Source organism: Mobula birostris, chromosome 23, assembly GCF_030028105.1.
Source record: "Mobula birostris isolate sMobBir1 chromosome 23, sMobBir1.hap1, whole genome shotgun sequence".
In the NCBI taxonomy this organism is placed as follows: domain Eukaryota; kingdom Metazoa; phylum Chordata; class Chondrichthyes; order Myliobatiformes; family Myliobatidae; genus Mobula; species Mobula birostris.
This window is the reverse complement of record NC_092392.1, coordinates 44,853,198-44,876,562: the sequence shown is the minus strand read 5'-3', so window position 1 is coordinate 44,876,562 and position 23,365 is coordinate 44,853,198. Positions and strand designations below refer to the sequence as shown.

General features: G+C 41.5%; 1 protein-coding gene across 1 annotated transcript in view; it reads right to left on the bottom strand.

Moving 5' to 3' along the window:
- The window catches only part of LOC140186828 (copine-8), a 338,594-nt gene that overhangs the window by 252,610 nt on the left and 62,619 nt on the right, over positions 1-23,365 (bottom strand). Inside the window, exon 2 of the mRNA XM_072241442.1 lies at positions 13,100-13,140. Coding sequence (XP_072097543.1) covers positions 13,100-13,140 — 41 coding nt within the window. The remainder of the gene's footprint in view (positions 1-13,099; positions 13,141-23,365) is intronic.

Here is a 23,365-nt window from a genome sequence, read left to right as displayed (position 1 = left end):
AGATTGTACTGTAATGGCACTTTAAGTTAATAACTCATTCCCAGAATGGAATCTCTGCCAGTACTTCAGTTCCTCACTCTGACTCAACGGCAAGAGATGGAACAAGTGAAGGCAGGAGCAAGTTATGGGACCTGCACAGTCTCAGAGCAGCTCTACCATTCCAGCTTTCTTTCCTGAAACAATATCAGGATATGCGGGAAATGCAGGTCAGGCAGCATCAGGCAGGGGAAAGATGGGCCCTAGCCCCATCATGTTAACTTTTCCTCCTTCCACAGGTCAGGTAGCACAAGTCAGGGGAAAGATGGGCCTGCTGAGTGTTTCCACAATTTTCTATTTTTTAATTTAAGATTTCCAGCATCTCCAGTTTTACTTTCAACTTTCAATTCTTTGTCCTTCCCCTTAATTACTCAATATAAAAATTGATGCCAGTTTTTAATATGAGCACTCTCACTCTCAATATGAGCACTCATTGCAGCACTCTCAGCCTTCTGGTACAACAGACTCACCACCCTAAAAGTGAAGAGGTTTTTCCAACTCAGTCCTAAACAGTATATCCCTTATGCTGAGGCCACAACTCCAAGCCACCTCTCCAGCAAAGGAAACATCTTTTCAGCATTTCTCACATCTAGCTGTCTAAGAATTTTATAGACAGTCCAGTTGTTATGCTATAGGAAGAGTGTGATTAAACTGGAGACGGTGAAAATATGGTCTACAAGAACGTTATAAGACTGGAAGGCTTGGGTTACAAGGAGGGACGAGATGGGCTAGGACTTTTCTTCCTCTGGAAAAGAGTGATCTTTTTAAGGTTTATAAAATCATGAGGGGCATAGATCAGGTGAATATTGAGTGTTTTGAGATCTAAAATTAGAGGGTATAGGCTAAGAGTGTGAGGTAAAAGATTTTCAAATGAGCAGGGAAGCAAAGGGTGGGGATGTGTGCCAGACGAAGTGATGGGGCGGATATAATTGTAGCACTTAGAAGGCATTCAGAAAGGCACATAGATGGAAAAGGCTCAGAGGAATGTGAGCCAACGTAGGGAAACAGAAATAGCGCAGCTAGACAACAGCACGGAGGAGTTGGGTTGAAGGGCCTTTTTTGTGCCATATTGATGACTATTTCAAGGAATCAGCTCTTATTCTCTTCTACTGCAGAGGAAACGGGCACTTTCCCAGATAGGCAGTTATTGTGTCTTAACTAATAATAACTTCCTAACAGATTAGTGAGCTTCCAGCTTCGATAGAGTGAGGCCAACCCATCACTACCGAGGACATGAAGAGAATCTACTTTAAAGTCCACTGAGAAATGCTCAGTGCTCGGCGAGTGGCAATTACCCTGCAGACCAACACCTGTCGATATACATATAATGTCCCTTTTTGCCTTCGTACCTGCACAAGCTCCCAGGTTACCTGCACACTTCCCTGCCAGCCTGTCACCGTGGCACCCTCACTGCAGCAGCAGAGCAGGTGAAACCTGATCAGAGTCAGGATCAGGTTCATTATCGCCAGCATGTGACGTGAAACTGCAGCAGCAGTTCAATGCAATACATAATATAGAACTGCTGAGCTATAGTCGATGAACAGCATCCTGACAAGTGTTTGTGTTGTCCAGGTGGTCTAAAGCTGTGTGGAGAGAGACTGCATCTGCCATTGACCTATTGTGGCGATAGGCAATTTGCAATAGGTCCAGGGATAAATGTTGCTGATGGTTTCCAAAGGACATCTTTGAGCAGCAGTCATGGTCTCAATCACACTGTTAGTATGGTTGCAGTCTGGGCTGGTTGGCTGATAGGTAAACAACCAGGGCACACACAGACTGGCAAAGCAATACATGCTGCACAGTGGGACCCTCTCAAGGCATTATTTTTTTTTAAAAAAAGAAAACACTGCTAGCAGGTACTATGATGGTTGTGGTCCAAAGACAAGAGGTTGTAGATGCTGGGATGTGGAGCAATTAACTAAAAGAATCAGGCGAAATAGCACTGGCATATGTCCTGAAATTTGTCATTTTGCTGCAGTAGTACATAATAATTTTAAAACTATAAATTACAATCAGAAATAAAATATTAATTAATATTAATTAAGTCATACAAAAAGAGAAGACAAGGAAAAAAAAGTGAGGTAGTGTACTTGAGATCATTGTCCATTCAGAAATCTGATGGTGGAGGGGAAGAAGTTGTTCCTGAAACATTGACTGTGTGTATTCAGGCTCCTCTACCTCCTCCCTGATGGCAGCAATGAGAAAAGGGCATGCCCTGGATGATGGGGGAGCTTAATGATGGATGCTACCTTCTTCAGGGATTGCCTTTTGAAGGTGTCCTCGATGATGAGGAGGCACTAGTGCCCATGTTGGAGCTGGGTGAGCTTACAACTTTCTGCAGCTTTTTCCGACCCTGTGCAGTGGCCCCCCCCCCCCACCCCACCCCCCAATACCAGATGGTGATGCAACCAATCAGAATGCTCGCCACGGTACATCCGCAGAAATTTGCAAAGGTCTTTGGTGACATAGTCATGGTCATACTTTACTGATCCCGGAGGAAATTGGTTTTCATTACAGTTGCTCCATAAATAATTAAATAGTAATAAAACCATAAATAGTTAAATAGTAATATGTAAATTATGCCGGGAAATAAATCCAGGGCCAGCCTATTGGCTCAGGGTGTCTGACCCTCCAAGGGAGGAGTTGTAAAGCTTGATGGCCACAGGCAGGAATGACTTCCTATGACGCTCTGTGCTGCATCTCGGTGGAATGAGTCTCTGGCTGAATGTACTCCTGTACCCAACCAGTACATTATGTAGTGGATGGGAGACATTGTCCAAGATGGCATGCAACTCGGACACCACCGTCAGAGAGTCCAGTTCCATCCTCACAACATCACTGGCCTTACGAATGAGTTTGTTGATTCTGTTGGTGTCTGCCACCCTCAGCCTGCTGCCCCAGCACACAACATACCAAATCTGCTCAAAGTCCTAATGAAATACAACCACCGTTATTGTGCCTCCTTTGTAATTGTATCAATACGTTGGACCCGGGATAGACCTTCAGAGATAATGACACCCAGGAACTTGAAACTGCTCAGCTTTCCCACTGCTGATACTGCAATGAGGACTGGCGTGTGTTGCCTCGATTTACTCATCCCAAAGTCCGCAACCAATTCCTTGATGTTGAGTGTAAGGTTGTTGTTGCAACACCACTCAACCAGCTGACCCACCTCAATCCTGTACAGCGCCTCGTCACCATCCGAAACTCTGCCAACAATAGCTGTGCCATCTGCAAACTTAGAGACGCCACTTCAATCATGCAGTCATGAGCACAGAAAAGAGTAGAGCAGTGGGCTAAGCATGTATCACTGAGCTGTGTAAGTGCTGATAGTTGGCAAGGAGATATTAATTCTGATCCACACAAACTGTGGCCGCCCAATAAAGTCAAGGATCCTGTTGCACAGGAAAATAAAGGACAGGTTTTGGAGCTTGTCTGGTTAGAACTGAGGGTATGATTGTGTTGAATGCTGAGCGTAATGTATAAACAGCAGCCTGATGTAGGTATTGCCATTGTCCAGGTGATCAAAGGCAGAGTGGAGAGCCAGTGAGATTGTATCCACAGTGGACCTGTTGTGGTGATGGGCAAATCATAGCTGGACCAGGTCCTTGCCTGGGCAGGAGTTGATTCTAGCCATGATCAACCTCTCAAAGCACTCCATCACAGTAGATGTGAGTGTAACTGGGCAATAGTTGTTTAGCTGCTGAGGCAGCTCAGTTTGCTCTTCTTGGGCACTGATATGATTGTCACCCTTTTGAAGCAGGTGAGAAATCTGACATTAGCACTGAAAGGTTAAAGATATCCTTGAACACTCCCGCCATTTGACGCAGGTTTTCGATTCCCCATCAGGTACACTATCAGGGCCTGATGACTTGCGGTGGGGAGGAGGGTCCACCTTCTTGAGAGATGTTCTGACATCTGCCTCCAAGACAAAGATCACAGCGTCACCAGATGCTGCAGGGATTCAAAGAGGTGTAGCTTTATTCTCCCTTTCAAAGTGTGTATAAAAGGTGTTGCGCTCATCTGGGAGTGAAGCATCAGATCCATTCGTGATATTACGTTTCACCTTGTACAAAGAAATGGCCTGCAATCCCTGCCAGAACTGATGTACAACAAATTCTATCTCTAACTTTAATTGGAATTGTTTGCTCACTCTTAAAATACCCTTCTGTAGGTTGTACCTGGACTTCTTGTATAGTTCTGGATCACCAATCTTCAATACCCTCAGCAGACTACAAATCTCAAGATTCACCCATGGCTTTTGGCTTTGGTATGTCCAGTATGTTCTTGAAGGCACACATTCATCCACACAGATCTTGATGGTCAGTGACAACTGTGGTGTATTCTTTCAAAGATGAATCCCTGAATATTGTCCAGTCTATAAGCACTCCTCTACCTACCTTGACCATACCTTCTTAATCCTCACCACTGGTGCTGCAGATTTTAGTCTCTGTTTATATGCTGGGAGTAGAAGTACACCCAGGTGATTGGACTTTCCAAAGTGTGGGCATGGGATGGCATGGTAAACATCCTTGATGGTGTATAACAGTTATCGTGTAGGCTTAGTATCCCTACTTCCAGTTAGTCCTGACGAAGGGTCTCCGCCTGAAACATCGACTGTACCTCTTCCTATAGATGCTGCCTGGCCTGCTGCATTCACCAGCATTTTGTGTGTGTGTTGCTAGTTATCAAGTGTGTTGGCTTCTCTGGTTCCACAGGTAATATGTTGTAGGTATTTGTTCAGAGACTTCTTCAAGCTGGCTGGATGAAATCCCCTGCAATGATAGGAAAGGAATCAGAGTCCACTGTTTCTTATCTGCCGATCACAATGCTTAACTCCACCAGTGCCTGCCTCATGTTGGCCAGAGGCAAAACGTACACCGCTACCAGGATGATGGCAGAAAACTCTCTTAGAGGATAAAACAGACGGCATTTAACCACTAGAAGTTCCAGATCGGGTGAACGGGATTGAGAAAGAACTATCTTTTGCATTCTCCACCTCCTCTACCTGCCCTTTCAGTGGATGGTGAGGCAGTCAGGCTGCAACACGATGTCCCAAATGACAAGGGTGAGTCATGTTTTTGTGCACAGCAGTCTCTGATGCCCTCTGGTACTGCAATCTTGCTGGGGTTTTCAATTTTATTTTCCAGAGACTGTTCATTTGCTGAATAGTTGGAAGTGGCAGTTCAAGGCCTGTGTTTCAACCGTACCTGTAATCCAGAACACCTTCCCTGCTTCCTTTTTCTTAAAGGAGAAATGCACTCGGGTCTTGAGTCTGCCAGTTTTTAGGATTGATTGATTTTTTTTTTAAATCATCTTAAGATAATGCACTTACTGAAGTACTCTTGGCTGTAACTTTGGATTTCACCTATAGTAGTCCTAAACAGGAATACTTGATGATTCCCATTGGAGCTGCATGCAAATAGTCACCACTTATCAGCGCCATCTTGGACCACTAGAGGAACTCAACAAGTCAAGCAGCATCTCTGACATTAAAATCCCCAGACAAGTCCGCTGGTGTAGGACCTTACAGTCATCCTGTCATCCAGAGGTGGCACCAGAGATTTTCTCCCTACCTTAGTTGCAGACACTGCATTTACAATGACACACCAGCAGCAGATCCTGCTCGAGACTTTCAAACTATCCATACTCGAACCAATGCGTGCAAGGGCCAAGTGATAAGCTGCCTACTTCTTCAGCCACTGCCACCAGGCCACATGAGAATCCCTGGTTACTGGGCTATAAACTCACACCAAGGGGAAGGAGCAAACAGGTTATATAGAATACAAGGTTGCAGATAAAGTTAAGAGCACAATGTTATCTTCAGTTATCTGTGCACTGCCACACATCCCACTCACTCCAACAACTGCTCAGCTAATGCCTCATGCTTAGCTCCCTGTTCTTAATGGCATTAATTGCATGGCATCCTCGATTAAAATGGGGAAAGTGTTTGGATTTTGCACAATGTGTCTGGCTGGGAGCGCAGCCAAGCAATAAGATGTGTATACTTTATAAGACTATTGGACCAATGTATCTGAAGATGAGTGAAAACACATAATGCATGAGCCCTGTTCCAAATGAGCAATGTGGTGCATTGTGATGGTGTGCGGCTGCTGTTGAGAGATGGAATTAAGCAAGTCCTTACTTTGACCACAAGATGGAGGTGATTAAACCTTTTGCAACGTTGCCAAAGGCGGGGGATCACGATGACGTACTCAGCAAGACGACAACCTCGTCCCACAGGGCTGGGTTGGCTTCCTGGATTCCAATGCACTGATTACATTGTTCCTTCCCAGTAAGTGATCAGGTGCCTCAAGTAAAATTCAGTTGGAACTCAACTTTGCATTCCACAAGCCTGTCTCATTCTTTGGAGAGGCTCCCATCAGCAGATGCATGGAATGCACACCTCCCACTTAGCAGCTTCCATCAGTGCAAACTAAGGCTACGTCCACACTACACCGGATAATTTTGAAAACACCAGTTTCGAGTAAAAATGACAGGTGTCCACACTAAGCGTTTTTCAAAATATCTGTCCACATTAGACGGATATTTGGGCGAATCTCCTCCTACTGGGCATGCGCAGGGCACACAGAAAACAAGCGAAGAGGAAATTGTATACTTGGTGCGCATTTGTCCAGTTACAGACTAGAAAAACTTGAAAGGAATTGCTCTTGGCTCTCGCGCAGGAGGACTTAAAACTAAAAAAAAACAAATACTGGAGCGTATGGAGGCAACTGGCAGGGAGTTCACGGACAGTATGACCCGGCTGACGACGAACATTGAAAAACTGACTAACTCTATTGCATTAATAAAGCACCTTGTTAAATGTATAAAACATGTCTGCATCAGTGTTATCTTGTATTTCCATACAATGTTACATTAGGCTGTTACACATCTATTGTCAGAGAAGTACTTGCATAAATAGGTAAACCACCTTCATACAAGCAAGGACAGAAAACAGGGTAAAGTGAGTATACTTATTTATTCAGTAAGCTATGGGTCAAAGTATTTGGTGAGTACATTTCTAACTCTTCTGGCTTCAGTCTCGTTGCCGTCTGTTCTGAAATTGTTAGATTATGTGGGGGGTTGCGTTCAAGAAAACAACGAAATGCCGCACTGCGGCCATCTGTTCCGGCACGTCATGACAGTGTTTTTAAATAGTCAAAAAAGCTCACTTTACAATTTAACTCTCACGCCGTTCACACTGACTGCGCGTTATAGCAGCCGTACGGCAGTGCTTGCGCAGTACCAAGCAGAAGCAGAGAAAGCATTGTTGTTGTGGTGTTGTCATGACAGCATTTTAAAATCTCTCCGGTTACCCCATACACACTGCAATGAATATTAGGCATTTTCAGATTTATTTACTCTGGAGACAGTTTCTGAAAATCTCTGTTTTCAGGGAATGAAAACGTCGTTTCAGTGTGGACAGAAGGTCAAAACGAAGAGAAAAAGCTTCGTTTTCAAAATTATCCGGCGTAGTGTGGATGTACCCTAACTTTAACCAAGCTTAACCAAAGTCAACATGTATTAAGGGGACACATTATGCCACTGGCAATCATAATAAGGTGCGAGCACCTAATTAGTAAGCAAACAATTTCCAGTGTTACCCATTTCTCTATTCCTGTCAACACGATTCGCTGTGCTAATTGTTTTTCTTCGCAACTTTAAGAGCAGGTTGACTCATCATTTCCTTTTCCTCTTTGCAAACATCTTCTCTTTAGAATTCAATATCCTGGTGAGCAGTGCAGGTGTAATCATGGTGATCACTCAAGACAAAAATTGACGGGTTTCTGGACATGAAGTCATATGAGGAACATACTTAAAATTGACACTAGGGTAAAAAAAAACATTCATGATCTTGGTTAATGGCCTAATCCCACTCCTGCTTCTCAAGTTTTTCCTCAAATAGATATCCTGTCTAGTTCATGCTCTAATTTCAACGTGATTCATTTGCCACTAAAGTTCATTCAGGTCTACCATTATCTGTAAAGTTCATTTCATCAGTTTCTCCTGCTTTTCCCATGTGTCCATCCATATTCAGGTTACTAGCCATTGTCTCTTTTTCCAATTACACCACTCACACAGTCACCTTGTCTTCAACTAGTGCAGTCTGCTCCATTGTCACCATTCAATTAAGGAACTAGTCGGCATTCAGCTGCTGCATGAAAAGACACATCTCTATTCACATTGTTGCCAGTACCGATCTCACATTTGGAAATGAAATAATTCATCAATAAAATTTCTGTCATCAACCAAATTGCCATGACAATAACATCAAAATTCAACCAGCAATATAATTGTTCAGTTGGTGTACCAGGCTCAGGTTTCTTATCACTGATATAGTTGTGAATTCTGTTGCTTTGCAACAGCAGTACAGTGTAACATGCAAAAATAAGGTATATTAAAAGAAATTTTAAAAAATCAATAAATAGAGCAAAATAGCAGGAATGTGTTCCTGGACCATTCAGAAATCTGATGGCAGAAGAGCAGAAGCTGTTCCTAAAAATTTGGGTATGTGTCTTCAAGACTGTAACACATTACTTACAGTCCAATTGACTTTTTATCTTCTCGAGGCAATGAACCTTTAAACAGAGAATTTTATAGATAGCTAGCAAAACAAATTCAATCAAGCTAAATGGGAGAAAGGGGTAATCAGTGTAATTGTGGTCCTGATTCTAATTTTGCTGTTCTGCAACTTATTCCCCTAACTAGCATTAGTACAGAAGAATTAATAACCTACTTTCCACATTAAACTCAATTTAAATCTACCACCATTGTCATACCAGCTACACGTTAATTAGTATTGAAATCAGTTATCTTCAAAGAATCTCCTTGTATACATATCCTTATACATTGAGACTGTATAATATCTAAAACATTAATAGTATATGCCAGAAGTTCCATTATAAATTTATGTAATTTTGAATTAATATTAATTGAAAATATTCAGTGATATGTCCCAAAGTTCTACCTCATAATTTTTAAATTTAAAGTTGATTTGTATCTGATCCAGTGAAGGAATGTGACAAAAAGTGATCTTAAATGCCACATTTGAAAATAGCTAATTTTTATCTTTTTTAATTACTAGAAGTAAAAGGAATAATTAGGCCAAACAAAAAGAAACGGTTTGTAATCTTTAACAGAATGAAACATATAATCCAAAATTAAATAGTGAACTTTTCAGCTAATATTCGGATTAGAAAAAAAACATTATATAGAAAACAATCAAAGTAAATGCCAGTTTGCCCAACTACCTCAAACAAGAGAAAATCTGCAGATACTGGAAATCCAAATAACACGCACACGAAATGCTGGAGGAACTCAGCAGGCCAGGCAGCATCTACGGAAAAAAGTACTGTTGACATTTCAAGCTGAGACCCTTCAGCAGGACTGGAGAAACAAAGATGAGAAATTAAAAGTTGCGGAGGGGAGGAAGAAGCGCAAGGTGATAAGTGAAACCGGGAGGGGCAGAGGGGGAATTAAAGAGTTGTGAAGTTGATTGGTGAAACAGATACAGGGCTGGCAAAAGGGGTGGGGGGGAGTGTGGAATCTGATAGGAGAGGTCAGAAGGCCATGAAAGAACGAAAAGGGTGCCAGAGGGAGGTGATGGGCAGGTAAGGAGATAGAGTGAGAAAAAGGAAAAGGGAATGGGGAATGGTGAAGTGGGGGACATGTACCAGAAGTTCGAGAAATTGGTGTTCACACCATGACGTTGGAGGCTACCCAGAAGGAAAACACGGTGTTGCTCCTCCAACCTGAGTGTAGCCTCACTGTGGCAGCCAAGTTCTCACACTGCTGAGCACGCCCAGAGCCCTGCAGCAGACAGCAAATCTATACCATTGTCTCCCAATCACTTACTCATATCTACAGTCCATATATAAACTGGGTATTTGTAAGGTGTGGAGGACGTGCACTGCCTAATTTTCCTTTAGCACCATTCAAGCTTTTGGCTGAACCATTTATACAAAGAATGCCCATCGGGTCACATCAAACCACATCCCCACCCCAGGCTGTACTAAATAAAGCCCGATGAGATGACACTTTTGAGCTGGTGATCCAAAGGTGAGCATGAATGGTGTGGAACATTTTCACCATTAATAATTCAGACAGGACAAAGTAACCTAGTGTGTACAATTATGGATGAAACCAAACCATTGGGGTTATTTACATTAGGGACGAAGGTCCATCAGGAAGAACAGAAAATTTTTTTGGAGGTTGGAAAGCTGAAGTAAAGATAAACAAAAATGAAAACCAGAACTTCTGGCAAAGCCGGGAATGTTTACTTGGTGGCCATTTCTTTTTTCGAGATTTCTTGCCCCAATGCTCTGAAGGCTGTGATACTTCAGATTTAAACTACGCTTTAATCCAAACAATTCCTTCTAAATTGCCTCAGGAACAGAGGACATTAATCCAATTTCACTCGCTCTCTCTCCCCTCTTAATCCATCAATTACACATACATTCCTCTTGCTGGTTTCCTCCACACCTCACTCCCTTTATTCCATTCTTCCCCTTTCTCCATCAAATGCCATCACCTTAGTCACTTCCACCTGTCACCTTCAGCTTCTGACATCATTCCCATGCTCCCCTCCTCATTTCATGAGCTCATCATCTCTGCCCCAACCTGGAACCACCCATTACTGGCCACTCTTACCCCACTCCCCTTCCCTTCACATACTGGCTATCTCCCCTTTACCAGTCCAGATGACCCAAAATGTCAACCCTCCATGGCTGCTGCCTAACTTGTGGAGTTTCTCCAGCATTATGTGTTTCTCCTGATTCCAGGATCTGACGTCTCCTTGATCACTTCTAAAACCTACACCACAAAAAATAATTCCCAGTTACTTTGCTTCCCTGTGATAGTGCTTTAAATGGCTTGTTCATTCAGTTTCCATAAGACATAGGAGCAGAAGTAGGCAGTTCTCTATTCACTCCAGTCTATTCATCTCAGCTTCTCTTATATACATATAGGACATATTTCTGCTTTTTCATATGCAAGTATACCATATTTATCATATTTCTTAATGAACTACTTAACTTCTCTGTCTACAGGTCTTCTAATGTTTTCTCCTTGATACGCATCCTTCCTGTTAGTAATATCACATAGTTTGGCACCATCAGTTGATTTGCACCTCAAGCCATTTATCTTGCTGGAATGATTGATGGAGCAAATATTCTACTCCAAAGATGCTTATCATTTAATCACCCTCTCAAATTCACCCTCGCTCTAGGCTCCATTTAGTTCCTGTCTCTTTTCCCTCAGGAAAGGCCCAAGAGGCTTTGGTGTGTCTAAGTGGTGCAAGCTGCAGCCCTCGACAGAGACTGTTCTCATTCAATTGATGGAGGTGGAGCAGGTTTGATGAAAACTGGCTCGAGGCAGAATCTAGCATCAGGAACGGAAGGGGTAAGGTTAAATGGACAGTTCCCTCTGTAACATTGCCACAGTACTGTCTCCAATCTTACTGCAATTAAAATAAATCCTTAGAAGTTGCTTCTCACCGACTGGACAACTGCTCTTCCGCAGTTATTTCTAGGAAAGCATTAAATGAAGATTTGGATGTCTACTTGCAGGTTTCATTTGCTCAGTTCCAATAGATAGCAAAATGGTTTCAGGGAGCAGACAATCTTGGAAAACATGAATAATAATGTCCTCATGCAAATGTCAAAGGGTGATAAAATGGCATTAATTCAGGAAATAATTCATTGAAAATTAAATATTTGATTCTTATAGAGACATAGAACTCTACAGCACAGAAACAGGCCCTTCAGCCCATTTAGCCCATGCTAAACTATTAATCTGCCTAGGCGCATCAACCTGCACCCGGACCATAGTCCTCCATACCCATCCCAACGATATACCTCTTCTAATTATTCTTAAATGCTGAAATCAAACCCTCATAAACCACTTGCACTGGCAGCTCATTCCACACTCTGAACCCCTCTGAGCAAAGTCCCCACCACTATGTTCTCTTTAAACATTTCACCCTTAACCTCTCACCCAACTCAAGTGGGAAAAGCCTGCTTGCATTTGACCTATCTATACCCCTCATAACTTTGTATTCCTCTATCAATTCTCCCTTCCTTCTTCCACAGTCTAGGTAATAAAGTCATAACCTATTCAACCTTTCCCAACAACTCAGACCCTCAAGTCCTGGCAATATCCTTGCAAATTTTCTTTGCAAATAGTTTTTCTTATGGCAGAATAACCTATGGCTGCAGTTTATGTTGCAAGTTTGCCATCGCATTTACTGATACAGAATCTTAAAGTATTATTGCAAAGGAAGTGGAAACCACTTAGGGAGGAACATCTCATTTTCTATTTTGACTAAAGAGACTGCTGGAACCTGGAGCAAAAAAACCAAATTGCTGGACAAATTTATGTCAGGCAGCACCTGTGGAAACAGAGGAAAGTCAACATTTCCGGATGTGAACCTGATGTAGGGTCCCAACCCGAAATGTCGTTTCTGCCTCCAGAAATCCTTCAGCGATGTTTTCATCTTTCACCTCAATGTAGTTTGGTAACTCTCTTCACAGTGGAACACAAGAACATGCCGATGTCTTCTACTGCACAGAAAGGTTTGTCAGCAGGGGAAGCCAGAGGTACCAAAGATCATGTGGAAACCTTGTAAAAGTGTTGCAGAACATGGCATGCCCAGCAAGGGTGACTGACCTACCAGGCTGAACCACCACCATTTGATTCATGAGATCCACATGTTCATAGTCCTGAAGATTTGCCTCAATGTAAACAATGAATAACAATGCTCCTAGCACAGCATTTTACTCCAACTCCTTACATTCTACTCCATCTCCACAGACACCATGTACATTTCATGTAATTCTTTATCAAATAACAGACAGAAACTTAAATTAATAATCTAATCTCCCTTTATTTCAGGTGACATTCTAAGTGCGTATCAATGGGTAAAAATTCTTGCCTTATTAAAGATAAGTTAAGAAGCAAGTCTGTTTATGTTGCTCATTGCAACTGGACATGCCTCCATGTATTGTTAGTGCAACAAATTTTGTCCAAATCATACAGAGAACTGAAATTTACAGTTACTTACTTGGGTCTGACTTAGAAAATGTATCTCGATCCAAAAGATTCCTGCAGGGAAACAAAACATCTCATTAAACACAAATCTATGCTTAATATTTAAATTGTAAGAATAAAAAGAGAAAATGCCAACAATTCTCCTGAGCTTTAAGCATATAGGATTGGAAATGTCTTTCAACCATCAGATTCCAGAACCAGTGTGGATAACTACACTCACTTCAACATTGAACTGATCCCACAAACAATGCAGGTCAAACAGTAGCATGAATCAGTACTAGGTTATATATACTTTCAAGGATTCTAAAACTCACACTCTCTGTATTATTTATTTATTACTATTACTTATAGTTTATCTGTAAGTTTGCCTTTGTGTGTAGTTTTCCATTGATCTCATTGTATTTCTTTGTTCTCCTGTGAATGCCTGCCACAACATGAACCTTGCGGTAGTATAAGGTGACGTACACATACTTTGATAATAAATTTACTTTGAACTTGGAATTCTGTCTAAAATTATAGGCTCAATTCATTAGAACTTTGCCTTCCTAGGGGCAAAGTTTTACCATTTGTTAGGAAGCCATCAGATAGATCAGCAGAGGTTATATCACAGGGCACCTTTCCTTTCTCCTACGGAAGCCTTAGTCAGATCTTCTGACTTGACAAGTCATCAGAATATTTATGGACAAGAGAAACATTCAGGACAAAATAAAGATGGAAAGTTATCTGTAAAATCGGATTATTTAAAGACTCAAGTCAAGCAGAACTGTTGAGAAGACTGTTATGACAGATATCAGTGAGGAATATCAATGCAAACTTTATAGTAAAACACTACTCAGCAAGCTACCGAATTCACTGAGCGACTGACAGATCCATGTGTAAAAGGGGATCAGACAGCCTTTTGGAGACCAACCATCTTTCATCTGATGGTTAGAAATTTGTTATTAACATGGTCAAATGGGTAAAAAGAAACGTTTATTAAGTTTCACACATCAAAGTTGCTGGTGAACACAGCAGGCCAGGCAGCATCTCTAGGAAGAGGTACAGTCGACGTTTCGGGCCGAAACCCTTCGTCAGGACTAACTGAAGGAAGAGCTAGTAAGAGATTTGAAAGTGGGAAGGGGAGGGGAGATCCAAAATGATAGGAGAAGACAGGAGGGGGAGGGATGGAGCCAAGAGCTGGACAGGTGATTGGCAAAAGGGATATGAGAGGATCATGGGACAGGAGGCCCAGGGAGAAGGAAAAGGGGGAGGGGGGGAAACCCAGAGGATGGGCAAGGGGTATAGTCAGAGGGACAGAGGGAGAAAAAGGAGAGAGAGAGAAAGAATGTGTGTATATAAATAAATAACGGATGGGGTACGAGGGGGAGGTGGGGCATTAGCGGAAGTTAGAGAAGTCAATGTTCATGCCATCAGGTTGGAGGCTACCCAGACGGAATATAAGGTGTTGCTCCTCCAACCTGAGTGTGGCTTCATCTTTACAGTAGAGGAGGCCGTGGATAGACTTATCAGAATGGGAATGGGAATGGGATGTGGAATTAAAATGAGTGGCCACTGGGAGATCCTGCTTTCTCTGGTGGACAGAGTGTAGGTGTTCAGCAAAACAATCTCCCAGTCTGCGTCGGGTCTCGCCAATATATAGAAGGCCACATCAAGTTTTGTGTTTTTACTGTTGTCCACACTAATTTTAGTTTGGATACAAATGAAGAAGTTTCTCATTCATTAATCTGGCCTAGACTCAAGTCAAAGTTTACAGGTCAAACAGCAACATGATTTGGCAGCAGGATATATACACTTACATTATTTTATAAATATAATTAACTAGGTCAACTAGATCCACACCAAAATATATAAATATCCATATTTTCATTTCTTCTTAATGCTATGTGTAATTTCCTTCATGAAATGTTACTGGACAATTGTAATAAAAGAAAAAGTACTATTCAGTGAATTTTAATTAATATTCATTTTTGATAAAGGAGCACGTCCAGCAAGATTAACAACTAGTGACCATCCTAATATCTCCCAAGACAGTACTGGGCACACTTTATCTTGTGAAGGTATTTCTGCAAAATCTGTAGGTAAGTGTTGAATCAGCAACCAAGTAATACAAACATGTAACATTATACAGCAAATTATTCTCTGCTGTATGCCATTATTTTTTCATCCAATGGTCTCTCCACTCAATACCATAAAATTTATTAAATGTAAACTCACTCTCATAAATCAGAATTAACTTCAAATTAACCTTATCAGACTGATCTTGATTTAGGGGAACACAAGATGACCTTCTTCACAGAAATCTAGACCATTGCCTCTCAACTCTCAGAAACAAGACAAAGTCCATCATTATTACAGAACAACATGATATAATGTTGCACCTGTCATCGAGTTACAGCACAGAAATCAGCCCTTCAATCCATCAAGATGACCATCAAGCACCCTTCTACAATAATCATATTTGTTCTCTCTCCACAACTTGCCCCAGATTCTAAAACTCAACACTACACTTTGAACAACTTAGATTATGAGAACACTCAGTCCTCTTTTATTGTCATTTAGAAATGCATACATGCATTAAGAAATGATACAATGTTTCTCCTGAGTGATATCACAGAAAACAGGACAAACCAAAGACTAACACTGACAGAATCACATAATTATAACAGTCACAGCAGTACAGAGCAATACCATAATTTGATGAAGAACAAATCATGAGCATGGTAAAAAAAGAGTTTCAAAGTCCCCGAGTCGATCGACTCCCGAGTCCCCAATAGCAGGTGGCAAAAGGGAGAAGCTCCCTGCCATAAACCTCCAGGCACCGACAACTTGCCGATGCCTTGGAAGCAGCCAATCACAGCTGACCACAGCCGACACTGAGTCCGTCCATCCGAAAACTCTGAGCCTCCGACCAGCCCCTCCAATACAGCCTCCCGAGCGCCATCGACCTAACCGCGGCCGCTGAAACAAGCAAAGCCGAGGATTTGGGGCCTTCTGCTCCGGAGATTCCGGTTACCACACAGTAGCAGCGGCAGCGAAGCGGGCATTACAGAAGTTTTCCAGATGTTCCTCCGTACTCTCAGGTCTGTCTCCATCAAATCAGAATTGTGCACGTTCCCCTACTTGACAGATTACAGATATCATTCACCAGAGAGGTCACGCGCTAACTAACCTACTAACCCATACTTCTTTAAAACAGCAATCAATGTATTGCGTACAAGAGCTGGGACATTATGTTGAAGCTGTATAAGGCATTGGTGAGGCCTAATTTGGAGTTTTGTGTGCAGTTTTGGTCACCTACATACAAAAAATATGAATAAGATTGAAAGAGTACAGAGAAAATTTGCAAAGATATTGTTGGAACTTGAGAATCCAAGTTACAGGGAAAAGTCAAATAGTTTAGGTCTTTATTCTCTGGAGTCTGTCAGAATGAGGGGAGATTTGATAGAGGCATACAAAATTATGGATGGTATAGACCATTGATAAATGCAAGCAGAATTTCTTTCCACTGAGGTTCGGTGAGATTAGAACTAGAGGCCGTGGATTAAGGGTGAAAGATGAAATATTTAAAGGAGAACATGAGGGGAAACTTCTTCACTCAGAGGGTGGTGAGAGTGTGGAACAAGCTGCTAGCAGAAGTGGTGGATGGGGGTTTCATTTCAACGCTTAAGGGAAGTTTGGTCAAGAATATGGATTGGACAGCTAAGGTCCAGGTCAATGGGACTAGAGAGAATAGTTTGGCACAAACTAGATGGGCCGAGTGGTCTGTTTCTATGCTACATGACTCTCTGACATGGGAGGAAACCTATACATTCACAGGAAGAATGCACAAAGCCCACACAAACAGCACCAATGGACCAGGACTGAGCCCGGATCGCTGGGTCAGGTGAGACAGCAACTCCACAAGCTATGCCACTGCACTGTATGTACTCAACCAGAGTGGGGCACAACAGCAAATGCTTTCAAAATGAAAATAATGTGGACTGAAAGATTTGTATGGTGTCATGTCAGTTTCATTCAGCTCCAGATGGCTGGTTACAGACTAGCTTGAAAACAGCTCATTTATCTGTCAGAGGGTTTCCTCTTATTCTCAAAAGGTATTGGCAGACTGAATACAGGAAATCAGATTCAAAACATGCTGGAAATCCAATTTAGAGTTTGTTATATCTGATATATTGCCTTAGAATTAGTGCTTTTACTACCAGCTTCAGTAGAAACACTGCATATGACTCACCAAAATAAATCTTCCTAATGATCGATAACCCTACATCAGGTTCAACCTGAGATTTGACCAACGTTCACTCCCCCACGTGAGGTCCAGCCACTGAGCCCAGTGACAGATGCAGCAGTAGAAAGCACAGATACAGATGCCCAAAAATTCAAACAGCTGATCACCATTGGAACTGCCTGCAAAACTCAGCAAGGTATTGCCCAACACCGATTGCTCAGCCAACGCCAACAGCAAAATCTGCTGCAAATAATACTTCTCAGTTATCAAAACAACCGCAATAAAAGGAACACTTATCAAAAAGACATGATGGCCAGATGATATTAAATGTTGGCCAAATGAACTTCACAACTGTAAAGCGCGGTAGTGTAGTGGTTAGCGAAGTCACTTCACACCACGAGCGATCTCCGATTGCCCCGTGACCACATGGGTTTCCTCCAGGTCCTTCAGTTGCCTCTACATTCCAAGGAGTACGGTCAGGGTTGGGGAGTTGTGAGCGTGCCAAGTTGGTGCCGGAGGCTTGGCAACCCCGCGGGCTGCCCCCAGCACAATCCTCTCTGATTTCATTTGATGCTAATGATGCACTTCACTTTGTTTCGGTGTACATGTGACAAATAAAACTAATCTTCAGTTATTAAAATAACCGCAATAAACGCATAAGTATGAGGGGTGATTTATAAGTTCGTGGCCTACGATAGAAGGAGTCAATTTTAGAAAACCTAGCACATTCATTTTTCCTACATTTACACGCACAGTCCAGCGGCTGTGGAGCATACGGATCCCTTCTTTGTAGAAGTCAGCGTCTTGGACCTCTAGAGAGTGATCACAGCAGGGGCGATTGATAAGTTCGTGGCCTAAAGCAGAAGGAGATGAGGAGAAACTTCAAACTTTCTGCATTTTCACTCAAAGGGTTGAACTGCATGTGCATGTAACGAGAGCTGTATAACTCATCTTCTTCTACTGTAGGCCACGAACTTATCAATCGCCCCTGCTGTGGACCTCTTCTACAAAGAAGGGATCCGTACGCTCCACGACCGCTGGACTAAGTGTGTACATGTAGGAGGGGACTATGTTGAAAATAAATGTGCTAGGTTTTCTAAAATTGATGCCTTCTACCTTAGATCATGAACTTATCAATCACCCCTCATATATGATAAGCAGATATTAAAAGTTGTGGAAATGAACTTCTGAACTGTAATAAATTTCCCATACTTTTGATAACCAAACCTAATGAGTTAATTATTAAAGTATGAATTGTGATTAACATTCAATCTACATACTGTAAATTTATGTTTGGGCAGTATACATTTTATTCCTGATACAATAAATGGTTGAAAAGAGGCTCTTTTAGGTATCCCCTCAAACAACTCATGAAAGCATGAACCTTTCTTTTTCTTTTAGATACACCACAAATTAACAAGCATTTGGAGTTCAATCCTCTAGTTGGGATCAATTTTGAAGCTGCAGATTTAAAAGTGTGCCTTAATGAATCCAAAAAGGGAGTGAGAGATTCAGAAAAAAAGTTGCAGAGCTTAAATGGCTGAAGACATGGTCACAAGGTGAAGGTTAAAGCGGAAACAGTAAAAAAAATGTAGACTCCTGGCTTGGAAGAATTTACCAAAATAAGGAGGAATAGGCCTTGAAAGCATTTACCCGTTGTCAGACCGAAGCCACTGAAGGACTAGGAACACATCACTGTGAATGAAGGGAGACTCAGACAGAGGATGGAATAGAGAGAACAGAGCCTTGGCATTAACTCCTGTATCTTGAACGTAGCAGTTGGTAACTTTAGAAGGTAAAAGATGGTAATGGATTCAAGAGCAGATGGTCAGTGCAAGTAGTATTATGGATGAAAGCAACCCCTGTGAAGAACAGAAAACTTGTGGCTTGGCACAGACTCAGCTGGGACCAGCTGTCATACAAACAGCTGGCACAACATAGCCTTCACAGAAAGTGAGCATTCCTGTTAGTTGGTTTTGTTTTAAACTTCCCACCCAAACAGGCCACAGCCGAGTGGAAGTATGATTATCACCAAGTTCTGGTACTTCCACAGCCACCACAATGCCAATCGCCATGTTTTCAGCTGTGGCAGATGGCCAGGCACAAATATGCAGGCCCCCATTTACCGTTAAAGGTTCAAAGCTGATTATGGCTTGGAACCTGATCGGTGATCGCTGGTGGTGTGAAGGGACTGCACGAATCACTATGCTACCGTGCTTTATGGTTGTAAAGTTATTAGCAACCTGGCCCATGCACATAATGCAGACTTTTCAAAGTCTCAGTGAAACTGAGGTGAAACTAAAATCAGATCCAGAAAGGGCCGGGGTGAGTTAGAAATTTTAAAATCTGTCATGAGCAGATCAGAAATTTTCAGTCTGGCCTATCAATGAACCCCACACCATTCCTGAGCAAATTGACCTCTGAATTTGCACTGTCACACATCTTTCAAGCCGCTGGCTGAAAGAGACCCTTTGCCCACCTACCAACAGTCTTGCCTTTCGCAAAGGCTTCTGGAGTTTATCCTCCTACATAGCAAGGAATCTGAAGTCATCACAGTTGCTCACTGATGAAATCATGGGTACTGGCTGGCAAACCCAGCCCCACACAACCAATTCGCAGGATGTTATAAAAATACAGCAAGGTAGTAATAAATTTGTGAAATATATTATTAACTGAAAAACAACTTCTGACATACAAGGGTGAAATAATGTGCTTTATCGTTGTAGGTAAAAATACCTAATTAGGATTGGGGAGGGTGTAAAGATGACAAGATGTAAAACAGGGTATTAGTGCAATAAAATATAAAATTACACAAGGACCGAGTCAGGCAGCATAGAAACACTGATTACACTCCAGTTAATAGTAATCAATAGTCATGGCTTCCATATTGTGAAAAAATCTGTAGGATTTGCAAAAAAAAACTATTTATGAGAATGGGAGGACAAAGGAAAATAAAACTGGTGCATTCTCGTGAAAAGAGACACAAGAATGATCAAGGGTGCACAAGGTTATAAAAGGATTCTGTCTAAACATTTGAACAGGTGGGAAAAACAGGATTAAGGTAACAGTGATTAGAATCAGGTTTACAATCACTGACACAAGTTATGATATTTGTTGTTTTGTGGCAGTACAGTGCAAGACAAAAAATTAAATTACAATGAATAAAATAAAGAAATAGTACAAAAGCGAATGGCGAGGTAGTTTTCATGGGTTCGTGAACCATTTAAAAATTTGATGACAGAGGAGAAGAAGCTGCTCCTAAAATGCTGAGTGGAGATCCTCAGGGTCCTGAACCTCCTGACTGACAGCAGTAATGAGAGGAGGGCATGTCCAAGTGGTGAAGGTCCTCCATGATGAATGATGCCTTCTTGAGGCACTGCCTTTTGGAAGTGCCCTCAACAGCAGGAAGGCTTGTTCCCAAGGTGGAACTGGCTGGTCTACCACTCTCTGTAGACTTTTTCGATCCTCTGCATTGCAGCCTCCATACCAGGCAGTGATGCAACCAGTCAGAACGCTCTCTACCATACACCTGTGGACATTTGCTGGACTCTACCGAATATCCACAGACTCCTGATGAAATATAGCCACTAGGCCCAAGAAACATAAAGAAACCCTTCTTTACTCTGCAGTTAGAATGTAGAACTCACTGCTCCAGAGAAAACACATGGCAGACTGTATTCAAAGGGAAGGCGGACTTACAGGAGGGAAGGACGGCCTACACACACTGATGGGGTTGGATGTGAATGCTGAAGCAGCTTTGCATGGAGCACAACATGAACACAGACCTGGTTGAAGAAATGGTGCAAAGCCCTACTTCTGCGCTGTATTATGCATGATTTCAACGTCCTCAGATCGAAAAAATATTGACAAAGTAGCAATGGCCTTTAACAAAGAGACTTAGTATTGTGTCTGAAGTGAGTGGAGTCAACATCACTGTTGCTTTGTAAAATGTCCAGAATTTTATCTTACACTGGATATTTATTTGTGATGTCAAAATACAAGTCACAATATTGGATCATGTTGGCAGAATTGCACAAGATATTGCTTCCAGAACCTCACAATGCTGTTCTGACCCCTCTGTCATTTTCTGCCTCTCTGTACATTACACACTCTTTAATTAAGACAAAAGAAAATCCAAGGGGAAATAGCTGTATGTAGAACAATTCTTACATTCATGCTTTGAAGAAATTCTAAAATATACTTATTACAGAATCAAAACAGGAAACCAAGGTAGATGGAGATCTTCCACACAAAATTTTCAGGGACAGAGCAACACGTTGACTATATACCTTCAGCCACTCTTATCCAGTGAAAAAATTTCCAGCTATCTCTGAACCAGAATTAAAATAACTATTATAAATTATGGTTCTCTAAACATTCCCATTGTGCATCAGAATTCATAAGGTGGTTGGACTCTTTATTAACCTCTAGAATAAATGCTCTGACAACATTTATTTATCTTTGAACATGCTGAATTCCCTGGAGTTGAACTGTACTTCAGTGCAGTCACATTCACAAAACAACAATGGCACGATGAGCACCTTACAGTTAACAAACATGGAAGCTACTTTTTTACTTCTGACTCTACAGTTACACATCTATTTTTCTTAGACTATTAGTACCTTTATTATCCTAGTGTGTATACTATATACAACTTTATGATTCCTCTCCTTACAGACAGCCACAAAACAAAGAAACCCAACAGAGCCCAATAAAAGAAAGCAACATGCAGAGACAAAAAAAAAACTCATGCAGACAATAAAAGCAAGCAAATGACATTCAGGACTGAAGTTTGCGGAAGTTTCAAGCCTTATGTTCAGCAATCTGTTTTCCAGTTGCCAGCATACAATTTAATACACATACAAAGGAGTTGATTTTATAAATGGTATAATATAAATATTTAACACTGCTAAGAATACTCCATTAAGAGATTACATAACTATGACCAACTTTTTGCTTGCACTGGGACAATAATACCAAAATGCATTGCCAAAGGGAAGTATGATTAGGTGTTTTTGTAAAAGTACAATGTACTTAAACTCTGGATATGCTTTCTCCCTATTATCTTTGATTTTATATAATTTTATTTATTGAGATACAGTGTGGAATAGGCCCTTCTAGCCCACAGCGCCTAGCTATCCCCCAATTTAATCCTAACCTAATCACGGGACAATCTTGTACATCTTTGGACTGTGGGAAGAAACCAGAGCACCCAGAGGAAACTCACTCCATCACGGGGAGAACGTACAAACTCCTTAGAAGCAGCAGCAGATTGCCTGTACTGTAAACCATTGTACTAACCACTATGCTGCAATGCTGCTCCATTCTTGAACACAATTCTTGAGCACTTGTCGACTTATACTTGAGAGCATGTCTAACAAACTTTTCTTCAAATATTCTTCGTTTCATCTGAAATAACACATCTTTCAAATACAGTTCACTCTCAGCTCTTCCAGAATTATTGTTTAGTAAAACTGATGCACTGTATCAATCCAATCATTTTGACTATTTGGCCTTTTATACTGTTCAAAATTTATCACAATTCTGTTTAATGGTAGCCCAATAAGTATAGAATCCATTTTGACACTTCTACATTTGGGTCTTCCTGGTTGTCCAACTCAGTAAGATTGTCTTCGCTTGATGCAATTCCAAACTCACCAAAGTTTCTCTTTCCACACTCTGTGGAAATGGCAGGGAGCACATCTGTGCCAAGTGAAGTCTCAAGTAAATTAATGCACCAATAATGAAGGCAAACCATTTCATTAACAGTCATTTCCATTAGATTCTTTCACCAAGGCTGTTACAAGTTCAAAGTTTAAAATTCCAATTAAATCTATTATCTAAGTACCCTGAGGTTCATTTTATTGAGGTACAAAGCAAAACAAATTGGCAACCTGTGGGCTGCAATTCCTACCTCCAACAATTAAGATGATTTCTTCACAAAGGAGAGTGCAACCTTCAATAAGGATCATTTTTTAGCTCCTTCCCATCTCCTGCTCATGATGATATTCCATAGTCTGCAGGAACTGAACTCACATCATCCTATAACCAATG